At 49.2% G+C, this 21411-nt stretch overlaps 2 protein-coding genes; both read right to left on the minus strand.

Moving 5' to 3' along the window:
- Positions 1-228, minus strand: part of CHC_T00008099001 (hypothetical protein) — a 438-nt gene extending 210 nt beyond the window's left edge. The window contains exon 1 of the mRNA XM_005712029.1: positions 1-228. This exon is cut by the window's left edge and continues 210 nt beyond it. Coding sequence (XP_005712086.1) covers positions 1-228 — 228 coding nt within the window.
- Positions 229-4722: 4494 nt separating this feature from the next.
- Positions 4723-5803, minus strand: CHC_T00008100001 (hypothetical protein). XM_005712030.1 is given in 2 exon segments: positions 4723-5587; positions 5588-5803. 1 exon segment carries the CDS (start codon positions 5801-5803, stop codon positions 5588-5590), a length of 216 nt encoding a protein of 71 aa, XP_005712087.1. The 3' UTR covers positions 4723-5587.
- Between the last annotated feature and the right edge of the window lie 15608 nt (positions 5804-21411).

Consider the following 21411-nt stretch of genomic DNA (forward strand, 5'->3'; position numbering starts at 1 on the left):
CAGGAGGCAGCAGGCAGGACGGCAGCCTCTGTTTGAACGAGGCATCATCATGAGAGGTTGAGCATGGACGCTGAGACAGGTTGTTGTTCTTGTTAAAGCGTACAGAGAGTAGGGTACAGTGCAGTAGTACCACACTGCTTTTGCAGTACATATGGCCATGGGGGGGGGGGCAGGGGGGGGGGACCACGGCGAATGAGAGAAATGAGTGCAGAGTCGAGGGCTGGTCATTGAAGCGCAGTCTCAGGACATGCTGTATGCAGAGTATATTTACAGCGGGATGTCTCTATGAAGCGAATGAGGGGCGATGAATGTATGTTTTTGAGTTGTAAATTTGAATGGGAAGACTGAGAAAAAGTTTAGAAGCAGCAGCCCAATCCGGCACATTCCGAGTTAGGACGGGGCATGTGGGGGAGATTGTGGATGCAGGGCACGATCTCGCTGTCAGACCCCATAAATAACGCTGTCGTTTTACAAGCATGGGGCTGGACACTTTCTGGGAGGGGGGGCCGGTGGTGGGGGCTGGTGGTGGGGGCGTGCCTCTCACGAGCATGCTCGCGATATGAATGTAGCGGAGAGATATCAAGTTGGGAGTAGATGTATGGAGTCCTGTTGGATTTGAGGTCTCCCGCGGAGAGATTCGAGAGCCCCAAAGGATCATAGCGGAAGTCACGGTCCACTTCCAAATTTCAATCATGTAGATTGGCGTTCTGATTGCAACTTGCGTGAGGCTAATCACACGATTTGGGGCTTGCTGGCCCACAACAACTGTGATTTGGGGCGGGTAGAGTCCGCCCGCGTCGTATTTTTATCATATGTTTCCGGACTTGGAGGCTGTTTACTGTATCACTCAACCGCCTCCGCCCTCCACGCCGTGGCCCCTGCACGCACAACCCTGGTAAAGTTACACTTTAATCTGCACAGCCCGCCTCAGCGTCAGCGCCAATTGGGTGCGCCAGCCACCAATAGAGTGCACCAATTGAGTGCGCCAATTGAGGGCGCCCGAGAGCTCCGCGCCATGCATCACAAATCCTGCCGTAGAGTCGCAGACCGACTATCTTCAAGTTGTGTCGCCTTTCTCGCCTACCACTGGTAATGGTGAGTTGTACAGTACATTACCCTTCAGAAGGGTAGTACATTCGGGACACCTTATCACTTCAACTTCACAACCACCGCCCTGTCCACAATACCGTACAACAACGCCAATGCGCCGCCTCTCGAGGCCCGAACCAGAGATCGTCTTCACCCGCCTGGTCACCCCCCTTTGCAGGTGTATATAATTTACGGTATCCGTCCTTCCACCACCCGCTCACCCCCGGGGAGGCGGTTTCACACAATCTATCCCCTCCAGGAACGCCCCGTCGCCCACATATTCAACGGTGCCCAACTTCTTGTCCGCAACGGATACGCCGCACAATCTCTTTTCATTTCAACGAATCACATTCCATTGCTACCTTCGCTTCTCCATCACATTTGTACCTGAGATACTCGCTGACATTATTGCCCGTTCAGATATCTTGGGATACTACACAACTCAACTACAGTAATCCAATTGTGGACCGTACTACTTGTAAACCACGATCACCTCTGCCCCCGCTCGAGACTGTCGTCACAAACAGCCTCGCTTCATCAACTTTCTTCAAAATGCTCTAGTGTTTTATACCGAATACCGTCCAGTATCCAGTAAAGTATTCATTTCATCTCCCTTGCGTTTCCATCGTACGCTATCGCATCGCCCTACCGTTCCGTGTTTGAAATATTCAAATGCATCAAAAAGACAACCAATTGCTAGTGCCGTGGCACCTCTCAGCAGATACTATACGCTTTGTTGGTACGGGACAAGCCGTGGAGAGCGAGTCGGTCCAGGATGCGTTATTTCGCAACAACTCCATGCGTTTATCCGTGCGCGAGCTTCTACTGTACCTAACAAACACCACTACGCCTCGCCTGCCCGCCCCAGCACCCTGGTTCCCACAGTTTCGCCTCGCCGCACTCTACGACCACTCGGCACCGATTATACGGCCCCAATTTAAACCCGCGTCCGCGCCAAGCTTAAAGGTCTACCTGCCCACCATTCCCTGAATACACAGCGAGTGCTTACTGCTTGCACAAAACGAGTAATCTTCTCGTGTAACTTCTTCCTGGCGAGTCCTAAATTCATCCCTTTTTGAAACAATAGTTTGGTGCCCAAGTAAACATAAATCTGTCTCATTCATTACTTTGCCGACTGCAGCACGGGGCCCGCGGCTATAATCGCACTTGCGGCTGGCACAAGTCCTGCTTCCCTCCAGTTCCACTAACGCCGAAAGAAGATATCCGTGAAACATGTCTCCTCACCAGCCAGTCTGTGTGTAACCAGTATTGATTCGTGCCTACCACCGTCTCATTACAGTGAGTCCACCATCGCATTTGCATCATTCCCCTGCCAGCCACACCTCGCGCCTCCTAAGTCCCCACTTCTCGGGTTCACCCTGTTGCCCAAGGATATTTTGTTTCGCCAGCCCTCCTAAAGTTTATCTCATCCACCTCCAACTGTGGAATCCGCCGCCGCAAAAGTGCTTGTAACGGCCATGCGACCAATGAGTTTCTCGTTAACAAGACATGGCCTTCGGTAGGGTAGGTGGGGTGGCGGTTTTGAGGGGCACACGATATATAACAGGCGGCACTTCCACTGCGGCTTTGCAAAAGCGTCTCAGTCGCTGTGCCCATCTCAAATGTGCGGACCGCTGACCTTGTCGTAAAGATGTCCGAGGCGGCTCTCCGCAACACAGTGAGTCTTGTTTTTACGACAGGGGCTACACACAAAGGCCGAAGATAGATGCCTTCCCGGGGCGCGTCCTGACCATCAGACTGAGCTCGTTTGGTGCACACTCTGAGGCTTGGATGCGGAGTAGCACTCGCGCCGGGCCGCACGATCATTCTCTGCGAGCATGGCATTCATCTTGTCGTGTAGGACAGCTGTCTTTACAATAACCCGTCGAGTTGTAGGAGTAATAATATTACAATATTATTGTCTACCGGCTGAGGAGACATACGCACCGTGACAGCGGGGACAAACGAGGGCAAACTCAAAAGGGCTTGGTGGGGTTCAGCGCAGTGCAAAAATTGCAGATGTCTGCACTACACTGTACGAGTATGATAGTACTGCCGAAAATGTCTGCACCACAGTGCAGATGCAGAATGATCAAGCCAACAAGTATACTCGAACCCACTGCAATTAAAATGGCTGACAGTCCCTGTAGCAGCCGATAGACAAGCATATTGTCTACTGGCTACATCGTGCAGACACGTGGCCTCGTGCTGCAATAATATTGCATATTATGATGCCCTCGGCAAGCCTCGGTGCTCATACAGTATCTGCACTCGGAGCGTGTCTGCACTCGTAGCCAGTAGACAACCCCTACATGTCTCCCAGTCGGATGACCCTAAGTCATTATTGTCGCCATGTTGAGGGCAGCGACCATTTTGTCACCCTCCCCCCTCCCACATACTCTTGGACACAACTGTACCGACCGACTTCAACGGCATCTTGAGGCAACCCCAACATATTCCTGTAGTGCAATAGCCCCTTCTACAGTAGACTTGAGCTCCGTCAACAATGTGCAGTACCGGGATATCTCTCAATCGTCAACTATAAGGAGAATGGGGGCAAGGGAATAAATCCTCCGCTTTAGCAATGCTGTATTGATTCGACGATATTCGCACTAACATGTTATACAATGCTGAATTGTATAGTGCGAATATCGTCGAAGAAGCATCAGGACCAATGAGAGGACCTTCTGTGAGAAGGAGGCAACTATTACTGTCGAGACTTTCTGCTTGAGATTGTACCACGTCGCCGAAACTCTCAAATCTGGCAGCTTTATCCGTACGCACGACGACACAGATGCTCTTGTGAAGCTGTGTACAATAGACGGGGAGCAGAGCGAGACCCCCAATGTAAGCCGCAATAGAGGTGTTTGTTTGAAACGGCTGGCAATGAACCAAACCTGCGCACACAAGTTTCCCTTACGCGGGCCTACAGTAGATTCGCTTTCTACAGCGCCATGTGCCGTTGGACACGACGCCAGGCACACACTTACGTCCGCCAGGACCATAATGTTATCCACAGCTGCAAACCCCGCTCTGCCCTTGGCGCGCTCTCGAAAATCTAGAGCTCTCGAGTGCCCACAATGGGTCACAAGTGACCTCAGGCGAGGCTGGTGTTCTGCCTCCAGTATTTTTCTGGCCTTTGCTCATGCGAAGAAGAGAGATACCCTCTCCATCGCACCTGAGTTATACGTAGTAGAAGGATAGATCCTCGCGAAAACTGTCTGTCCTTCCCGGTCATTATCAGGTAAGTCTGGCAGACAAGCATTTCTCAGCAACGCTGAAGCCTTGTTTCCAGATATCTTCGAAACCACAATCCCCGTTCAAAGAGCCAACTTCTACATAATACCAATCTTTATGTGCATGCAAAACTGATATCCCCATGCCCCGTCTGCTATTATTGCTGAGGGCAAATGCATTAAAGAAAAGGTGTACAAATTGGCAGGCGCAGGATTGTGCAAGGGTGGAGTTGAGACCGATTGACTTGGCAAGCTGCGAGACGGGTGCTTGCGGCTGAGGCCGCAGTCGTCCAGATCGAAAATAAAGGCCGGCTGTGGTTGACATCCTCACTCCCTGTATTAGATAAATTGCCAGAGGATAGTCGCGAATGAGAAGGAGAATGGAAGGCGAGCATTGAAGGGATTGGTTTCCTTTTTACAAATATGGACAGGTGTCTTAGATAGGCCTCGCTTCCGCCGGGTCCTCTCCCTGCTGTGCTCCCCATCCAAGTATATGAATCCATTTGTACTGAGACATCCTCAACATGTCTCTAATGTCATTCTAAGAAACTTTAAAAGGCGGGACGGCGCCTCACATTTTTCTGTTGGCATTTACGCATCTTCATTAGCATACTGTGTATTCCTCAATTCGCGATTGATCCATCGCCCCTTTAGCAGCGAGATTTGCCCGTTGCTTCGTTCCATGACTGGAAGAAGGGAGTTTGTAAGGGACGAACAAGTGCAAGTCTTTCTTATCTTCGAGTTTAGTCGTGTGTGATTCGCGTCCATTTTACACCATGGCCAGCACTGCACATCGCAGTATATAATCGATGAGTGCAATAGGTATCGGTTCTCAAAGTTCAAAGGCAGAAGAATAAGGGTATCCATCTGAATGGAATTTGTCGCTTGACCGAAAATATCACTGAGATCAACATGATTTTAACACTGGGCAACCTCACTTTGATCTTGGCGCCTTTTGGTAATCTCCGGTGTTGTGTTCTCCTAGGGTAGCAGCTCCGCGCACGCTGTGCTTAGTTTATGTCACGCAAGGAGCCTGTCGTAGCAAATTGAAAAAGTGCACAACAGGTTATACATCTTGGGCGCACAGCACTTGCCCGTTTTGCAAGAGCTGGTGAATTTGGGGTGCAGTAGAATGCAGAAACCGCTTGGTCGCTTGTCAGGTAAGTAAACGCGCCCACCACGAGTGCGATCGCAAGTACGGCGATGATGATGAGCGATGCATCGCAGGCTGCGGGGCGCATCTCCCAAGAAGTCGGGCTGTGTTAACCGCAAGGCCACAGGGGATTACTGTAGTGTAGGGCGACAAGTCCGCTGGCGAAACCTTGCCGCACCCGGCCCGCGTAGTCTAGGGCGTGACTTGGAAGCATTGTTACGACCCCTTCGTGCGCGGTTCCGCTCGGCTGTTGCGGCTTGTGTGTCGCGGGCCAGTTGATAGGCGCGCAGCTGTTCAACGCACCAAACTGCATGTACGTAGCCATTGTTACGGTAGACTCTCAGCAGGCAATGCAACGTACTTCTTCGTCTTGAATGCATGCAGCTTAAACTCGCACAGCATCGTCTTGAGGTCGTCGGGGTCCCCGCACAGCGCGTGCATCTGGCCGTGCGAGGTGCACGTGCGGGTCGAAGAACGAGCCGCGCAGCGACCGGCAGCGTCGTGGTCGGCCTCAGCATCGCGACCTGCGCCATGGACATCTGCCACGTCACCTGCGCGTACGTTGTTGAGGTCAACAGGTCAACCAGTACTGAAAGGTGACATCATACTGCATGCGACTTTTTGTCTATTACACTTGGACACGTGTACAGCAGAAACACATCGTCCTTCTGCCGTACACCTCGGAGTGAAGGTCCGCCGGCACCACGCAAAAAACAAGTGTCCCACAGTATACTAACCCTTTTCAACCACACCAGCAGAGAACTCATGATAAATCCATCTCCAGAACTACGCAGAACTGCAACTTCTGATATCTCAGCTCTCGACTACAGGGTTCCATCTTTAAGGTGCCACTATTAAGGTGTCGTCTCTCTTGAACAGCCTTCTGTAGATGCGGTTAGGATAAGACCCACAATATAGTCGTTTTCATCCACGCTTGCGGCCACCCTTATGCTTATCCCCTCAAAACGTTCCTTTTCTTGAGGTGCAGGCTATCGTCACACAAGATTGATTGCGTTCCTCGAGGCGAGATTGAACGCGTACTGTTTGTGCATGGGCACAAAGCTACGTCCCAATCGACATTGCCGTGTCCATTATTGCAATTTGTGCCTTTTTGAAGTGGCGCAACTCGTGTTGCTACTAAACGTAAACATTGACGAATTGTAGAATGCGAACCCATACAGCCAGCAAGACCTCATATTGTTGTAGTTGTCTGAGCGTGCGACGTCGTGGGTGCTTTAAAGCTATAATACGTTCTCGTCCGTTATAGTCTGAATATTTCCCACAGTCCTGAAGGATTCTTTGAAGCCTTTGTGTGCCTCAATAGTGGTTTCGACCATGCTGGCCGGCACTCTGGAACCGAGACATGCTCCAGCACGATCACATCTTTTGCATTTTGCTAAAACTAGAGAGCGAAGAACCCCATGCTGTGCCAGAAAGATACGACTGGCCTATACCAACCTGGACAAGTGGCAATGCTCCCGTGTTCGGTTTGTCTTTCGACAACGTGCATGCTCCGCACACCCATAACGCACACTGCCGGTAGGATAAGTGTGTAAAGCACCTATAAGAAACGCTTCTAAACATATAGGCGTTTTGCAACTGCTTGTCTTCATAGGAGGGCTCCGTTATCTAAATCGGAATCGTATTTGCACTTCTTTCGACATACTGACACTTCCCATGATATGTGGTGCACGTACTCACAGCGATACACTTTGCTCAGTTCTGTTTCCCCGTCAATTCGCCAACTGACTAGAGTATATCACTTCCCGCAGGGACGGAACCACCACACCAAAGAATCTACAACGCGTGTATCTGTAGTAGACGCCCTGCGGTGGACACCTCGTAAGGACCAGTCTCTCGCCTCCCTGGACGGATCAGTACCACCTTCGCACCTTCCATTTCTACAAACGCATAAATCGAGTAACAGGTCACTTTGAAGCAGAGTTGGTCAGCTTCTCTCCCGTGAGCCTCCAGGATTGTATACGCTGAACGCACAGCGAAAAAAATGAAATCATGTCGTGCTTTCCACTGTGTAATATTCTGCGGCGACAGTGACCCGCTTCTGTCAGATTCCACATACCGGCTGATTCTTCCAGACAGTCTCCCTCTGGCGGTTTCCGTCAACATGTTCGCTCAATTAATTTGCTATCCGGCGCCTACGGACGCTTTCTTCCTTGTTGTCTGACGCTTTTTGGCTCATGAATAGCAGCGGTCTTGGCATACTCCAAATACTATATTTCAGGCATACATTGATATTGAGGTTGTCTCAATCTCAAAATCACGTTGCAATTCAACATGATGACTTTGCCAGGAGAGTCATCATATTGCTTGAGAGGGGCTGTCTGAGAGGAGTTGAGGACAACCCGCAAATAGTTTGGTTTTAGGGGTCTCATGAAAAACGTTTAAAAGGAAATCCCGGAGTCTAGATTGTTGGAAAACCTGCGTGGCCGAAGCCCAATACTGGATAAGATGACCCAAGTTCTTCCCTGTCTTACTGCAGATTTGCACCTAAAAAGAAATGACTCCGACTGCACGTCTCCGTCAGTAACAAATTGGGATTGGAATCCTCAAAACGGCCTGTTAAAGCGCGATGGACCTGACAGTAGACTAAGCTTGTAGAATTTGACAGTGCAGACCACGCTCAAATGACGCGTTTAAGTTATATGACAAGCACTACTCCTACAGGGAAAGTGCGCTGCTCGAGGTTCGAACTGAAAACAATGTTCTATACAAACGTTTTATTCCGAGAAAGGTTTGGAATGTATCGATTGGCGGTTTTGTCGAAATCATCCTCATGCAAGATTGGAGGACAGTCTGGTCAACGTATGAGCTGAGCAATATGTGTCTGCACGCAGGAAATTATAGTTCGTCGCATGAAATCTTGTAGCAGTGAAGACCAGACACCCAGTTGAAAGCAATGACGATTTCCATAGATGAAGGAATATTATATTTGCGTGCGGACCACACACTAATGCTTTGCTTTCGTTGGAACTTCCAGATCGATTGAGAGGTCTGCACTCTACCGAGCCTTCAATCAAAACCTCGCAAAATGTTTATGCAGTGCCGATGGAGGCGGACCTGCCAGAAATGTACAGGTATGGCTGCGACGAAGAAGTAGTGGTGGTCTCCCAAACTATTTTCAAGACAGTCAGTATCTGTCACTGTATAAGTGAAGAAATTTTCTACTCAACTCTTGCATCTTCCAGAGTACGCGGTTACATCCAGAAATACTGGGAAGTCACTTCTCGCGGACTTAAAGATCAAATCTTCCGAAGAGCGCAAGAAAAACTTGTCACTTGTGCTCCACTTGGAGTTGCCGCAAGTCGCACTTCCACTGACGTTTTTACCTGACACCTTGGTTCCGACATGACAATCCCTTTTCGCGCATTCTGAAACATCAGATTCCCCCATCCAAGCATCGATACCCCTTCAAACAAGCACACTTCCTCAATTCGATTCGTGTAGCATGCTACCAGCGAGGAGTGATGGGACATGATCAGTGTCAGTGCATTCGTGTGTGTTAATCATGTTTCCACGTTTTTAAGAGAACAAAGATATCCGCTGCTTTGTAGTTTTATGTAGCTGGTTTCGTCGGTGACCTGGACGAGGCTGGCAAACTGGAAATCAAATTGGAATTGCTGCTTGGAAAGTGTCGGAGTGGAGTAAAGCCATTAAACTCGTGCATCACAAATACTTGTAGATACCAGTACATGCTGTTTACGGAAAGCCTATCAAGGGTAGTACCCCAATTCGATGTAAGGGGTTTTCAGCTCTGATTTGAAAATGGTTCTGGGGCGTTGTCTTCTAGGATTGTTTTTTCACCCGAAAAACGGCATATGCGAGAAACATGGGGGTGATGAAGCCGTTCCATGCGCCTCAAATCAAGTGGAAGAAAGATGCCGTCCCGATCTGTATCCCTCCACCACGTTGTGCCAGTGTGTGTTGAGGTTTAATACAGTAATTAAGCGCACGGGGGCAGCAGCAATGCCACTAGAGCGCGAACCTGCCAGCGAAAGCGCGTGACGCAGCCTGTACGGTGTCTTTCTGTCGAAAAGCGCCCCAAGAGTTCTGCACTGCGCAGCACATTTTAGTAACTCGGCAACTCTAGAGGGCTGCCGCCGAGGTACTGCAGAACCTTAGGGTCTACTCAGTGTTTTGTTTTAAACAGGGAGAAAAAGTCTAGATCGTTGTGAAAGGATTTTAGTGAAAAAGTACATTTCAGTCCAATAACAGATTCTATCAATTTTTTAGAGAATCGGTCGAGGACGTTTCTAGAGGCCTGTGACGGAGGGATGGAGGACACTTCTGAAAGGAGTGTAGGGGACCATAAAAGGGAGGGCCAATCACTCTCCCGGAGAGACGGACACCGACCCCTGCTTTACATCTAACATGGTGCTCTTGTAGAGGGCCGACGCAGACGGCAGTGCGGGTGCCCACCCAGTTATCAGGATCGGTCGAACGGGTATCATGTTTCCAAATTTCTGTTAGTATACGAAAAAATCATCATGCACGGCAAGCCTGACAAGGAAACCGCAGGAGCTGTCTTATGTCACTTCGGGGGTTCCGCTCTCGACTACTACTTTGACACCTGAAGTCATAATTGGATGTGACCGACGCCATCAGTGACTGCGAAGGCTTCAAAAGGTCCCTGTCTGACCATTTTCTCGTGACATCTAGGCAGGAAGAAACATTCAGAAGGCTATGAGCTGCCAACTGCATGGTGTTAATTTGCTCGCTTCGATTGGTAAAATGGACAAGATGTATTCGAAGGCTGGTTTCAATGACGAGCCAAAGTACGGCTTGCTTCGCAACTCCGTAACGTTCTCCGACAACTTCATAAGAACCGAAAAGACCATGAAGGACTTAGCCGCAGGCTTTTACGCCTTCAAGGCGACGAAATCTGCTACGCAGTCTGTCTAATCTGTAAGGCCCAAGCTCGAGTTGATGCGTTCTGATACGGATCCCCCAGAAGACAAGCTCGAGAACGAAGTAGAATGTATCACTCTCCAGCTGGCAGAACGTTCATGGATGATGCGGAAGAGATCGAAGCTAGGGGACAGTGACACTAGTTAGACATGTTCTTATTGCTAGGAACCAGGGCAATCAAAGACCCTTTTTCGGTCTAAGCCACACCGTAAAACTCGCTGCCCGACGTGCGGAAAGGTTAAACGTACCAATGAAACGTCCTGATCTCGATTTGGAAGAAAAACGTGGCTCGTACCCACCCCCAGGGTAACGCTGGGCCCGGAAGCGCTTGTAACCCCAAGCCGAGCCCTTTGTCAACGGCACAAGTGGTGAGAACACCAGAGACTCGAAGCAAGTCATCGTAACTGATTCCACCGAGAGATATTTAGTGCCAGCTACAAAACACAACGCCAAAGGAGATGCCTTGCCAAAGCAGTCAAGGAATGGCGAAGAATTTTCCATTCTCAGGTGGTTGAATCCCATCTAAGTAGCACCCATGGACATTCTCACCTGAAACTAGCCGCTGCCGGTGCCAAGATCCAAGCCTGTACGCCAGACGAAGAAGACTTTTTCAAAGAAGACGGTCTTTCAGGTGCACGTCGGCAAGTACAACGTCGAATTAGAGCTGGCAAATGGACTTTCTCGCCTAACCTTTGGACAAATTGTCCGTACAGACGCCAAAGGAGAAAGGAAACACACAACTATCGCAAATGGGGAAGAGCCCCCGTGTGTTGGGTCACTGCGCCAAGTTCCAGTCTCATTTGGGGGGGCTGGTAAGCAAGATAGACTTTCTCGTTTTTACGGGGACACCTTCCGACGTGATTGTGGGGATGCCGCGTTGGAGGAGCTCCAAGCATGCATTTATCAGGGCCAACATCATGTGCAAGCATCCGTGGGTGCTGAGACGATTCGACTAAGCCTTGAGATGGATGAAGACCGCAAAATGCCATGATCCGCAAACGCCAGCGAATATTTCACGCCAGAGTCCGGGGACGTAGCAGATGCCTCGACTGATATGGTCGAAGACTTCGTAATATCACTGCGTGAACGGGTGCCGTTTGAACGAGACCTCTTCTGGGCCGTATCAGCCACTGTTGACGACAATTCCCATGCTGGCCTTCCGGACTTAGTTGGGGAAGACTCAGAGTATAGGTCGGAAGGTGAAACCAAAAACAAGATGGAGATGGAGGGACTTCTCATGTCTATGCTGAGCCGTATCAGGAAGAAATAAGGCGACTGCATACTTGGTTGTATCAAGAATATGAGAATAGTCGCAAAGTCACTGAACGACCTCAAGCCCGCAGATGTCGCTGTATCACAAGCTTTGAAGTTAATCGACGACACACCAATTTTGCATGCCGGTCGGAGGTTCCCCCCGAGACACAATGCGGTAGTGCGTGGTGAGATCAACAAGATGCGGAAAGCATGCATCGTTACCTCTCAGTAGCTCCTTAGTCGTTCCCCGCCTTCATCGCAACGAAGGAGGAGGGAAAAACTCGCTTCTGTGCCAACCGTCGCGCGCTGAACCACGTGATGAAAGGAGACAAGTGGCCGGTGCCTGAAAGGGAAGAAACATTCGGCGACTTTGAAGGAAGCAAAGTGCTCACTACCCAGGACCTGGTCTATGGCTATTGGAAAGTGCGGAGGGCTTCATCGCACAAGAACAGACGACGTTTGTCTGTCGGTGCGAAACTTTCAATTTGAAGTGATGCTGTTTGGGCTTATGAACCCCTTTCAACATATGGAAGGATGGTGGATGGCGTATTCAGAGACGTCCATTCGTCCAAATATATCCAGATGATGTGGTCAACGTTTCGGAGTTCCTGGACGCCCATGTTGACAAATTCCTCCAAGTGCTCGATCTGGTTGCTATTAGTGGGTTAAAGTTGATGGTCGCAAATTGGTCATACGCACAATCACAGACCAGGTTACTGGGACACGTCATCGGAAAAAAGGAGGTCAATGTGGATCCAAAGAAAACATCGATCATTTCCTATACCGCCGAACGGCGTATCAAGCCGAAGTTACGTTCTTGGGCCAGCGGGGTACTCCGCCGGTTTACTCCTAAACTCACAGAAGTCTCGACATTGTTGCACGCTGCTATCTCTAACATGGTCTAATTCGCATTTACGGAAGAGATGCTAGCCTATTTTGAAGAGCCTAAGCGCAGAGTGACGTCCCCTCTGCTGTTGGCGCTCCCGAACTTTGACGAGCCCTTCGTGCTCGAGACAGACGCATCCAAAGTTTCCATGGGAGCGTTTCTCACTCATAAAAACGAAGAAGGAAGTTCAACCCGAACAGTACGCCAGCAGAACCATGACGGAGACTGAGAAAGTTTACTCCACCTGCCAGAAAGAAGCGTTAGCGGTGATCTTCGATTCGCTCTAAAAAATTGTTATGTCTATTTGCTCTCAAGGAAACACTCAAGCTGATTACGGATCACCAAGCACTTCAGAGTGCGTTCAAAATGAAAGAAATCCACAGTATACTTGCCCGTTGGTAGGATTTCCTGGCGGAGTACGAATTGGAGATTCTGTACCGCCCGGCGCAAAGTATTGTGCCCTTGACTTGCTCTTGCGACTTCGAGAGGATAAAGAGTGTCGCGAAGAGGATGAGGGATACCTAGTATGTGCCGACTTTAAGGACAGAGACAAGCTGGACGATATGGAACCTTACCTTCAGGGCACGAACCGTTCCCTCGAAGGTGAAGAAATGGTTGAGCAGGATGTTCCCCAGAGGTGCAGAACCAAGAAGAACTCTAGTCGGTTTCTTTCCTGGAACGAGGAGATCTTTCGCCGCACAAGAATTGGATCAGAACAGTCCCCTCTTAGGAGACTCGCCCGCAGATTTTGCGGTCGCTTCATGACGACTTTGGTCACTGGGATGCTATAGCTAGGAAGCTCCTCGTCTTTGATAGGTACTGGTGGCCTGCAGTTCATAGCAATATCTACGTCGACATCCGTGATTTCGAAGGCTGCCAAAAGGCTGCCCCCATCCATACATACAAGAACACGTCACTAAAAACAATCTCTCAGCCCTTTGAGACGTTTTCGATTGACGTCGCCGGCCTCCTACCCAAGACGAAGAACGGAAAACGTTACATCTTGATTGCAGTCGATCAACTAATGGGCTGGTACCTGGTACCGGGAACGCTACGGCAGCAGAAGTTGTCAAGTCTGTTGAAGAAGAGATACTCCACTCGTTTAGTCCCCCTCGTATTATCGTTTCGGATAATGTAACATGTCTCAGCGCCACAGCGTTGATGAACTTCATTTCATGGCAGGGATTTGCTTGGATATCTTTCCTCGCTTACGCTCCGATGTCCAACGGAAAATCTGAGCGATTGGTCAGAACCATCAAGCGTTCGATTTGGAAACACTATTTGGACTGGTTGCCGCTGGCTCCAAAATGTGAATCCGTGCCGACGCAGATTCTCTGCGGGCACCGGCGGCGCCGACTTTCGGACGGGTCCTCCCCGTTCGAGCTCATGAATGGAGTGAATCCGCACTAGCAACCCCAGACCGAACCCAACCCAATCCCGCGGGGAGGCATTCAGGAGCGCTACTTTAAACTGTTAGCGCCTCTCGTGCCCGCAAGTAACGGGGACTGCTAAAAAGGCGGAGAGAAATCGCAAGAGGATAACGGTTATTTGGCAGCGCCAGTTCAGCGTAAGAAATCAGTTTCCGGTCTCCTGAGAACAGCATTTGACGAACAACCGGAGTGGCCTCAAGAGGAGACGAATTACAAGGGAACCTGCCGGTTAGTAACGGCTAAGCACTCGCGGTGCCCCCCTGTTTGGTCTAGTTTGCGCTGCAGTCGACGTGATATTCATGCACAGCGATTAATCCCCATTATTCAGACACCCGCACATCGTATGTTGATGTGATGCTTTCTGCTATTACCCCATGGACTGTCTTAGCGACGACTGAGAAGAACTACGGTAACTTAGCGTAACAAAAACAGATATTTTATTCACACTTAAATTGTGAATAAAATTTCAGTGTTTGTTACTAGAGGAACACTTACGCAAGACGGCGCTCTGGCCATGTGACAGGGTAAGGCCACGATTACCTCTGCGAACCTTCTTCCGCCTCCTTTCCTTACCAGGACTCCTCTCGTCGCTTCTTTGCAGCCGAGACTTTTGGCGGACGACGAGTACATCGTCAAAGTGCCGGAACTTGTTCGGACCGCCGGCGGGGCAACAAAAGCGGAGGGACCTGTCCGTGAGCCGCATACCATAAAGCTTGGCGCAGTTGCATATTAACACCGGTTCCACTCGTGAATCTAGGCAGATAGCATGCTGAAGACTGTGAACGTCAATGACGCGGAGCCCGTAGACCCTCGCTTCCGCGCCTTCCGACAGGCGAGGTAACCAGCTGCTCCAGAACTCCTCCGCGACGTGCATGTGGAGCTAGACCTTTCTTCTATGGATTCCCCGGGTGGTGGGTTCACGTGACCGAGCGATACGCTGCCGTGGAGACCGGCTCTAAGGGCCCTTTAGACATAGGTCAAGTGATGCATGCTTGGCGCGCAGTTGTTCCGGCTCTCGCATTCGGCCATCCATTCCGCTTCTGCTGTCCCGGCACGAACGGCATCACCTAGCAGGCATCGAGAGAGATATCATTGCTGACAGCAGACAGGGGGGCATAACATTGTGTTGTCTTGAGACGCTACCGGCCGGGACGTGCCAACGAATCTTGAAGCCAGGATTGAAGCGTTACGAGATATAACGTAGTTCGGTCGCTTTTGTTTGCCTCTATTTTGGCTGCCCCAGTTGGCAGTAGGCATAATAGCTTCCTCACGCGTCGAAGATTACTGGGCGAAGTCGTAATTGAAGCCCCTGTGGACCCGCTCGTCCGGTGATGGTACACGGTCGAAGTTCATCGGGTATAGCAGGATCACTTACTTCGCCTGGCTACCCTCACTCTGAAATCGTAATAGCAGCCTTCTATCGCTCTATCACGTCCATCAGAGCACGACATGTACTCGATGACCCATTCAGGGTCTCGGCAGCGGGTTTATTCGGTATTGTCGCAGTGGTCTTCGTTTAGGCCGAATAAATAGCAGCGGTCGGATGTGAACCATTCTCGTATGTCTAGTCGAGCTGCCACGAAAGCAAGAACCTGGGGTCCAAACAGAAGACGTGCCCAGGCTGCAGTCACTGTCATCACTGTAGAACACAGGCACGGGTCCCAAGGGACTTGATGAGGAAAACCCCATCTTCTGCACTGATTCGGTGAGAAGCAGTGTCGTAGCACCCCGCATATTTCCAGAGCCTTTACCAGTACCCGGCATTCCCTGGAGATCCAAATTTGGTGTAAGCACAGGTGCCACAATGTGACGGCATGTCTCAGACGTCTGGCCCATTCTCCCGCCACAGTCTTACGCCAAGCAGAGCCGTCTTTGTGCTTAGCGCGAAGCGGGTACCTTCCCGTCTGTAGGGGATCTAGCCATCTGCTTCGTCCAAGCCATTTACAGCACAGGGAGTACCGCGCGAAGGACCATAGAGCTCCAGTGCGCGGCTCGAAACGAAGGCAACTCGAAACGAAGGCGGCTCGAAAAGAAGGCGACGTGAAACCGGATCAGTGAAAAATGAAGGCGGCTATGGGCGACGACGACGACGAGTGAAGGAGACTCGGGTAAGATGAGAGGTGCCGTGGCAGGAGGGTACAGGGAGATCGGGAGAGAAAGTAGTGCTTGTATATTTTTGGACAGCAGCAGCACTATGCGCTGCGCTGGTGAGAAGGTCATGTGAAGAGATTTTTAGTGAGAATTTCATTTCAGTGTAGTGGTAGATCTTATCAAAATTTTAAGGAATGCGTCGGGGACGTTTTTTGAGACACATCGCCAGGGGAACTGAAGGACGCTTCTGGAGGGAGGGTGGGGGACCTCAAAAAGGAGGGTCGGAAACTCTTCCGGGGGAAGCACCCCAACCCCTTTTCCACATCCAACAACGATATTTCGAAGCTTCTTTTCGGAAGGCCCTGCATCATTCTTCCACGAAACTGCATCTACTGTACGTACCGGTACTTATATTCACTCTAAACTATGATGGGCGGTTTTCTTCATGTTCGTAATAAAGAGATTAATTTGGAGACGCCTCCGTGTCCTAATCTCTAAGACCTTGTGAACTGTGACTGTTGTGGCAAGGGAGTACGTCTTCACACTAAATTTCAATCAACGTTTTCATTAACGTCGCGATTCATTCACGTTCTGTGCACGAAACACCGTTTGACGAACTGTTTCCTACCCGAACCACAAATTTCAACGCATATACTGAACAGGACACTCATGTCCCTACCATCATTCAATACTAATATGCATTCTGTAAGGCGCGTCACCGGAGTTGTGATAGTCACACGCGGGAAGAGAGATAGTAGAGTGCCGCAGATAATATAAATGGAAAAGAGGAAAAACAGCAACGATAAATATCTAATTGAGGAACTAATAAGACAAAGCAACTTTGATCCAGGTGACCGAGGCTAGAAAGGAGGTAGTGTAGTTCGAGTAATGGGGCAGCTAAGAACTGGGGTGATTGCGGTCCGTCCTATTCCCCCAGCTTGGGGATGTCAGCTAATTGTATGCGGACAACTTAAGCGCATCCATGCCTCTTTAAAATCCACTTTCAACTATATCCCTACCTGTGCATGTCAGTTACTTTTATGTGGACAACTTGACCGCATCCACGCCTCTGTAAAATCAGCTTTCAACAATATCTCTAGCTGGGAATGTCCGTTACTGTTATGTCGACAACTTTACCGCAATCAACGCGTCTTTAGAAACAGCTCTCAGCTACATTACAACTAGAAATGTTAGCTCAGGAGACTAGCCTGATAACTCAGAAACTGCACATACTATGACATGCTTTGATTTTTATTCTGTCTCGTACCTCACTAATAACGGCGATTACAGATAAAGGTATTCAGTGATTCTGCGATAAGAGAACACGCTAAGAGAACAACTTCAATAAGAGTGACGTTGCAGCGCGGTTTGGGGGGTGTATGCGTTGTGGTTATCTCTGCGTGTGGTCTCGTTGCCGGAGAGTGGAAATTGAACAGCTAGTCTTGTAGCACGAAGATGCGCCGAGAGACGCAGCGGGGTGGGCTTCGGTCCACTCCTTCACCGGTAGGACAAGTTAGAGAGGCGTGTAGCTTCGTGGGTGTCGTGTTTCTGCTTTTTGCTGAAGATCCTTTCCTGTTCCTCTCTCCCTTCATCTCCGTAAGACAGTGGCATCCATCATCCAATCTACAGTGGTTGGGGGTCTGACAGAGTCGGCAACAGTGAGAAGGAGTCACCAAAGGTTGCGGTTGTACATCAGTAGGTCGCATCTGTGCTGGACACTTATACCAGGCTGCACACTCGTGCGGTGTACGCAAGGACAATGCAGGTGAGTGGGTGCGCGAAATGACGATGGAGAGTCGGACGAGCCTCACCAACAAAGAGGGTCTAAAACACATCTCCAATTCGGGAACCACGAAATTTTTTCGAAAAACAAGAATGTTAAAATCTCTGTTAAGAGAATACCAAACTAATAAGTAGGCAAGATCCAGCCATGGGGCTAATGAATGTACAGTCATTCCGTGATAAGCGGAACCAGGACGAGAGAAACCAAATGGTTCCACTTAACGGGGTGTTCCGTTTATCAAAGTATATCACATCGAGCTCTCTCAAGCAATCGTTCCAAACTTTCATAGTTGTATTTAAAAAATCGATGGTAGTTTGCTGCATAGACCGCGTACAGTGCAGACGTACAGCTGCCTGTATTTTTCGTATAGCCCGCACAAAATCAGCACCTCCCTCACCCGTGGCTTTCTTCGATGCGCTTCGTAAATGCTAGCACCCTGAGCTGCTCGTTTGCGGTTGGCAGTTCCACGCTGCCATCCACACTCTCATCACGGCTAATATATCTCTCTGGGGACTTGATCAGAAATATTTTCATCCTTCCAATGCCCTGTGGACTCATCATTCCCATCAGCATTAAGTAAGTCTGCAATACAATTGTCGCCTCCAACCGGTATTAATTCCTCGATTTGCCGCTCAATTACTTGCACTACACCGCTTTCTCCTTCAAACAAATCCATTATTTACTCGGTTTCAATTAATCCTGTATGACTGCAACAATTTTTAAAAACATCCGACTGCAAATCCTCCCAACATTTCTTCAACTATCGCATTTCCATTGAGAAATTGATTTTTCAATTGATTTGCATGTGTACCCATGTTGGCAAGCGCCAAAACCATTTGTAGACTTCTGTATCGAACTTTGAGAGCTGCAATGATGCCTGCATCAAGATGCTGAAGTTTAGAAGTGCATGCACAAACTGCAGTTTGGTGGCAAATAAACGACCCTCACATTAGAATGGGATGTTAAGTTACTTTCAGTCTCATGTGCCGCGCAGGTGTCATTTATCAACACAGCGTTCTTCCCCAGAATCTTTTTGGTATACATCTGAAACAGCAGTAGCCAATCATTAACACGAGATCCGCGAAAAGAGGGCACAAAGTGTAGGAATACAGAATGCTCGCAGAAACTGCGCGTGGCACCGATTCCACTTCTGTATTTTTGATGATGTAGAACTCACTCCTTCCGGGATGAAACGAAGAATCGTAGCTACTGGTTGAGTGAGCTGCATTCGGCCCGACCGAGACTTGCCTCAAATCTGGCGTGAGACGCTATGTAACGGACAAAATGGCCGCCATTAGAATTATTCGAAATTTTGTTTTTGCGAATATGATAACTGAATTGCTCCAAGTGAGAGCCGTTGCACATGTTCATTGTCATCGGTCACATTCCCGGTGCTCCTTCCGTCCAGATTTTGGAGGAAGCGGCCCGCGGCTCCCTGGTCCCCAACTCCCGGGCCAAATCCATCTTGCTGGCAGTATCGCCTCTAGTCTACAATTTCTCATTTATTGTGCTGTTGTGATTGCGTGATTCTACGGCCACTATCGTAACGCTCTTGGTCAAGCTCAAGGCCATGTTCGATTGTTCCCACAAACAACAGGCGTGCGGTTTCCCGTGGGAATGGCTCGCGTTGCCCAACTTGCCTTTGCAAAGGCCCAAAAACGGCAAGAGGAAGACCTCGAAAAGAGCCGCAGAGACCTAAAATAACAGCTGCAAAGGCAGCGCTGCAGAAATTATCTGAGCATTGGCTCGGTAGAGCAGATGATGAGAGGTTCAAACCTCCATCTGGAAGAGCTGCAAGAGCCACAAATCTGCTTTCCATTTTTGGTTTGCCGAGGCATTGCCAGAATCTAATTCCAAATCGCAATAGAAGAGAACGTAGCTCTCTCCGAGCTTACAACCGACGAGAAAAAGGTCTTGCACACTTTCATCGCAAGAAGTTTGTATTCTATCTGGGAGTTACTGTTGCCCTTATGCCCTGAGCCACTTTACATATTATTCAAAGATGACATCTGTGAAGGATCATTGATATCAGGTTCTGTTTTCAACGGCATGAAGGCCTCCAAGAAAGGCAGTATTGATTGAAGAAAATTGCAAGGCCTGTTATGCCCCTCATTCACAGTGAAAGAATTAGAGCAGCATATGAGAACTGGAGCACCAATGGACAAATCTTCGAATGAAACGGGTCTTGAGGAGGAGTGTGGAAGTGGGGGCGATTACTCAAATAGTGAAGCAGCGGATGTTATCGAATCCGAAAATGGGAACAAAGGCAGCATTAATGCAGGGTACAGATGTAAGGTAGATGGCTGCTTGCTACAGGGACATGACGAGGATACATCCGGAGAGGGAAGTGCTCGGGCGCATAAAATTTTCAAGTGTAAAGCCTCTGTGCACCTGTACTGCTGTGAGAAGATACTCGGAATTGTATGTAACGACTCCGATGACCCTCTGCCTCGCTCAATGTGTACCGTAGATGAGGCACAGCAAGACGTTCCCAAAACAAACAACCGGCACATTGCATCTCAGGGCGAGGGAACTGGAACGGCAACAATAAGAAACGGGAGATATTCCTCAAAAGCTTTCTTGTGCAAGAAGTGGGTGTGTGTGTCGAACGTTTACGGGAGCCAGAAAAGACTGGTCAATATTGTTGTGTAATGATCAGATTCCCCAGGCTCTTCGTACTACAAGGAGAGTGAATGATGACACCGTTAGAACGGTATTGCGTTTCAAATTCTCACCAGACAATAAACAGCTTTTTTCATGGGGCACGAAACGATTGAAGTTGATCGAATTTTTGTTGACTTTCCGTCTGTTCCTCGCCAAAAGACGGCGGTAAAGATGTACCGCGATTACAAACAAATGCTCCGAGCAACACCCAGCACTATAGAAGATAACAACGCAAGTACGGATAATTGTATCTCTCGAACAACCTTCTTCGACATTGTTATGGGAGTAACTAGTGATCAGCAAAAGAGAAAGTCTGCTGTAGATCACGTGCACGGGGCATTAGCATATAATAATCAAAATGTCGCAAGAAACATTCTCCCAAAGGAGGTTCAAACAACGGGGAGGACTGATGTATTAGGGAGACAGATCGATGCTACAGAACAGTTTTTGAAGTTCGTATATCTGGAACATATCGCAAGCGACAATGACATATTTCATGATCCGAACCTAGCTCTACCTGAGCAGGTAGCTGGTGATAGCAGCTCAATGCCACCCGAGAGTCGCATTGCAGCACGTGTCTTACTCCTTTTCAAGTCATAAAAGAGATCAAGCATGTAGCAGATGCAGAGAGGGCTGACGTTTTGGAGGCATCGGAGGAAATCAAGAATAAAGTTGTACCGTATATGGCTCATCAACAGCGCTTCCACAATCAAGAGAGTACAACTGGGAAGCTGTTTGAAAAAACTAAAAGCTCACAGCACGGGGTCAAAAGCCATAATACTGATGGACTACAAAATGAAATTTGAAGCAATCAGGTTCCTTGAGAATAGGACCGAGTTCTTTGGGAAGAGCACTTCTTGGCATGGACCTGTTTTATTTCATACTATCGAGTCTTCACT

This window comes from Chondrus crispus, genomic scaffold (assembly GCF_000350225.1).
Source record: "Chondrus crispus Stackhouse genomic scaffold, scaffold_94, whole genome shotgun sequence".
NCBI classification, from domain to species: Eukaryota; Rhodophyta; class Florideophyceae; order Gigartinales; family Gigartinaceae; genus Chondrus; species Chondrus crispus.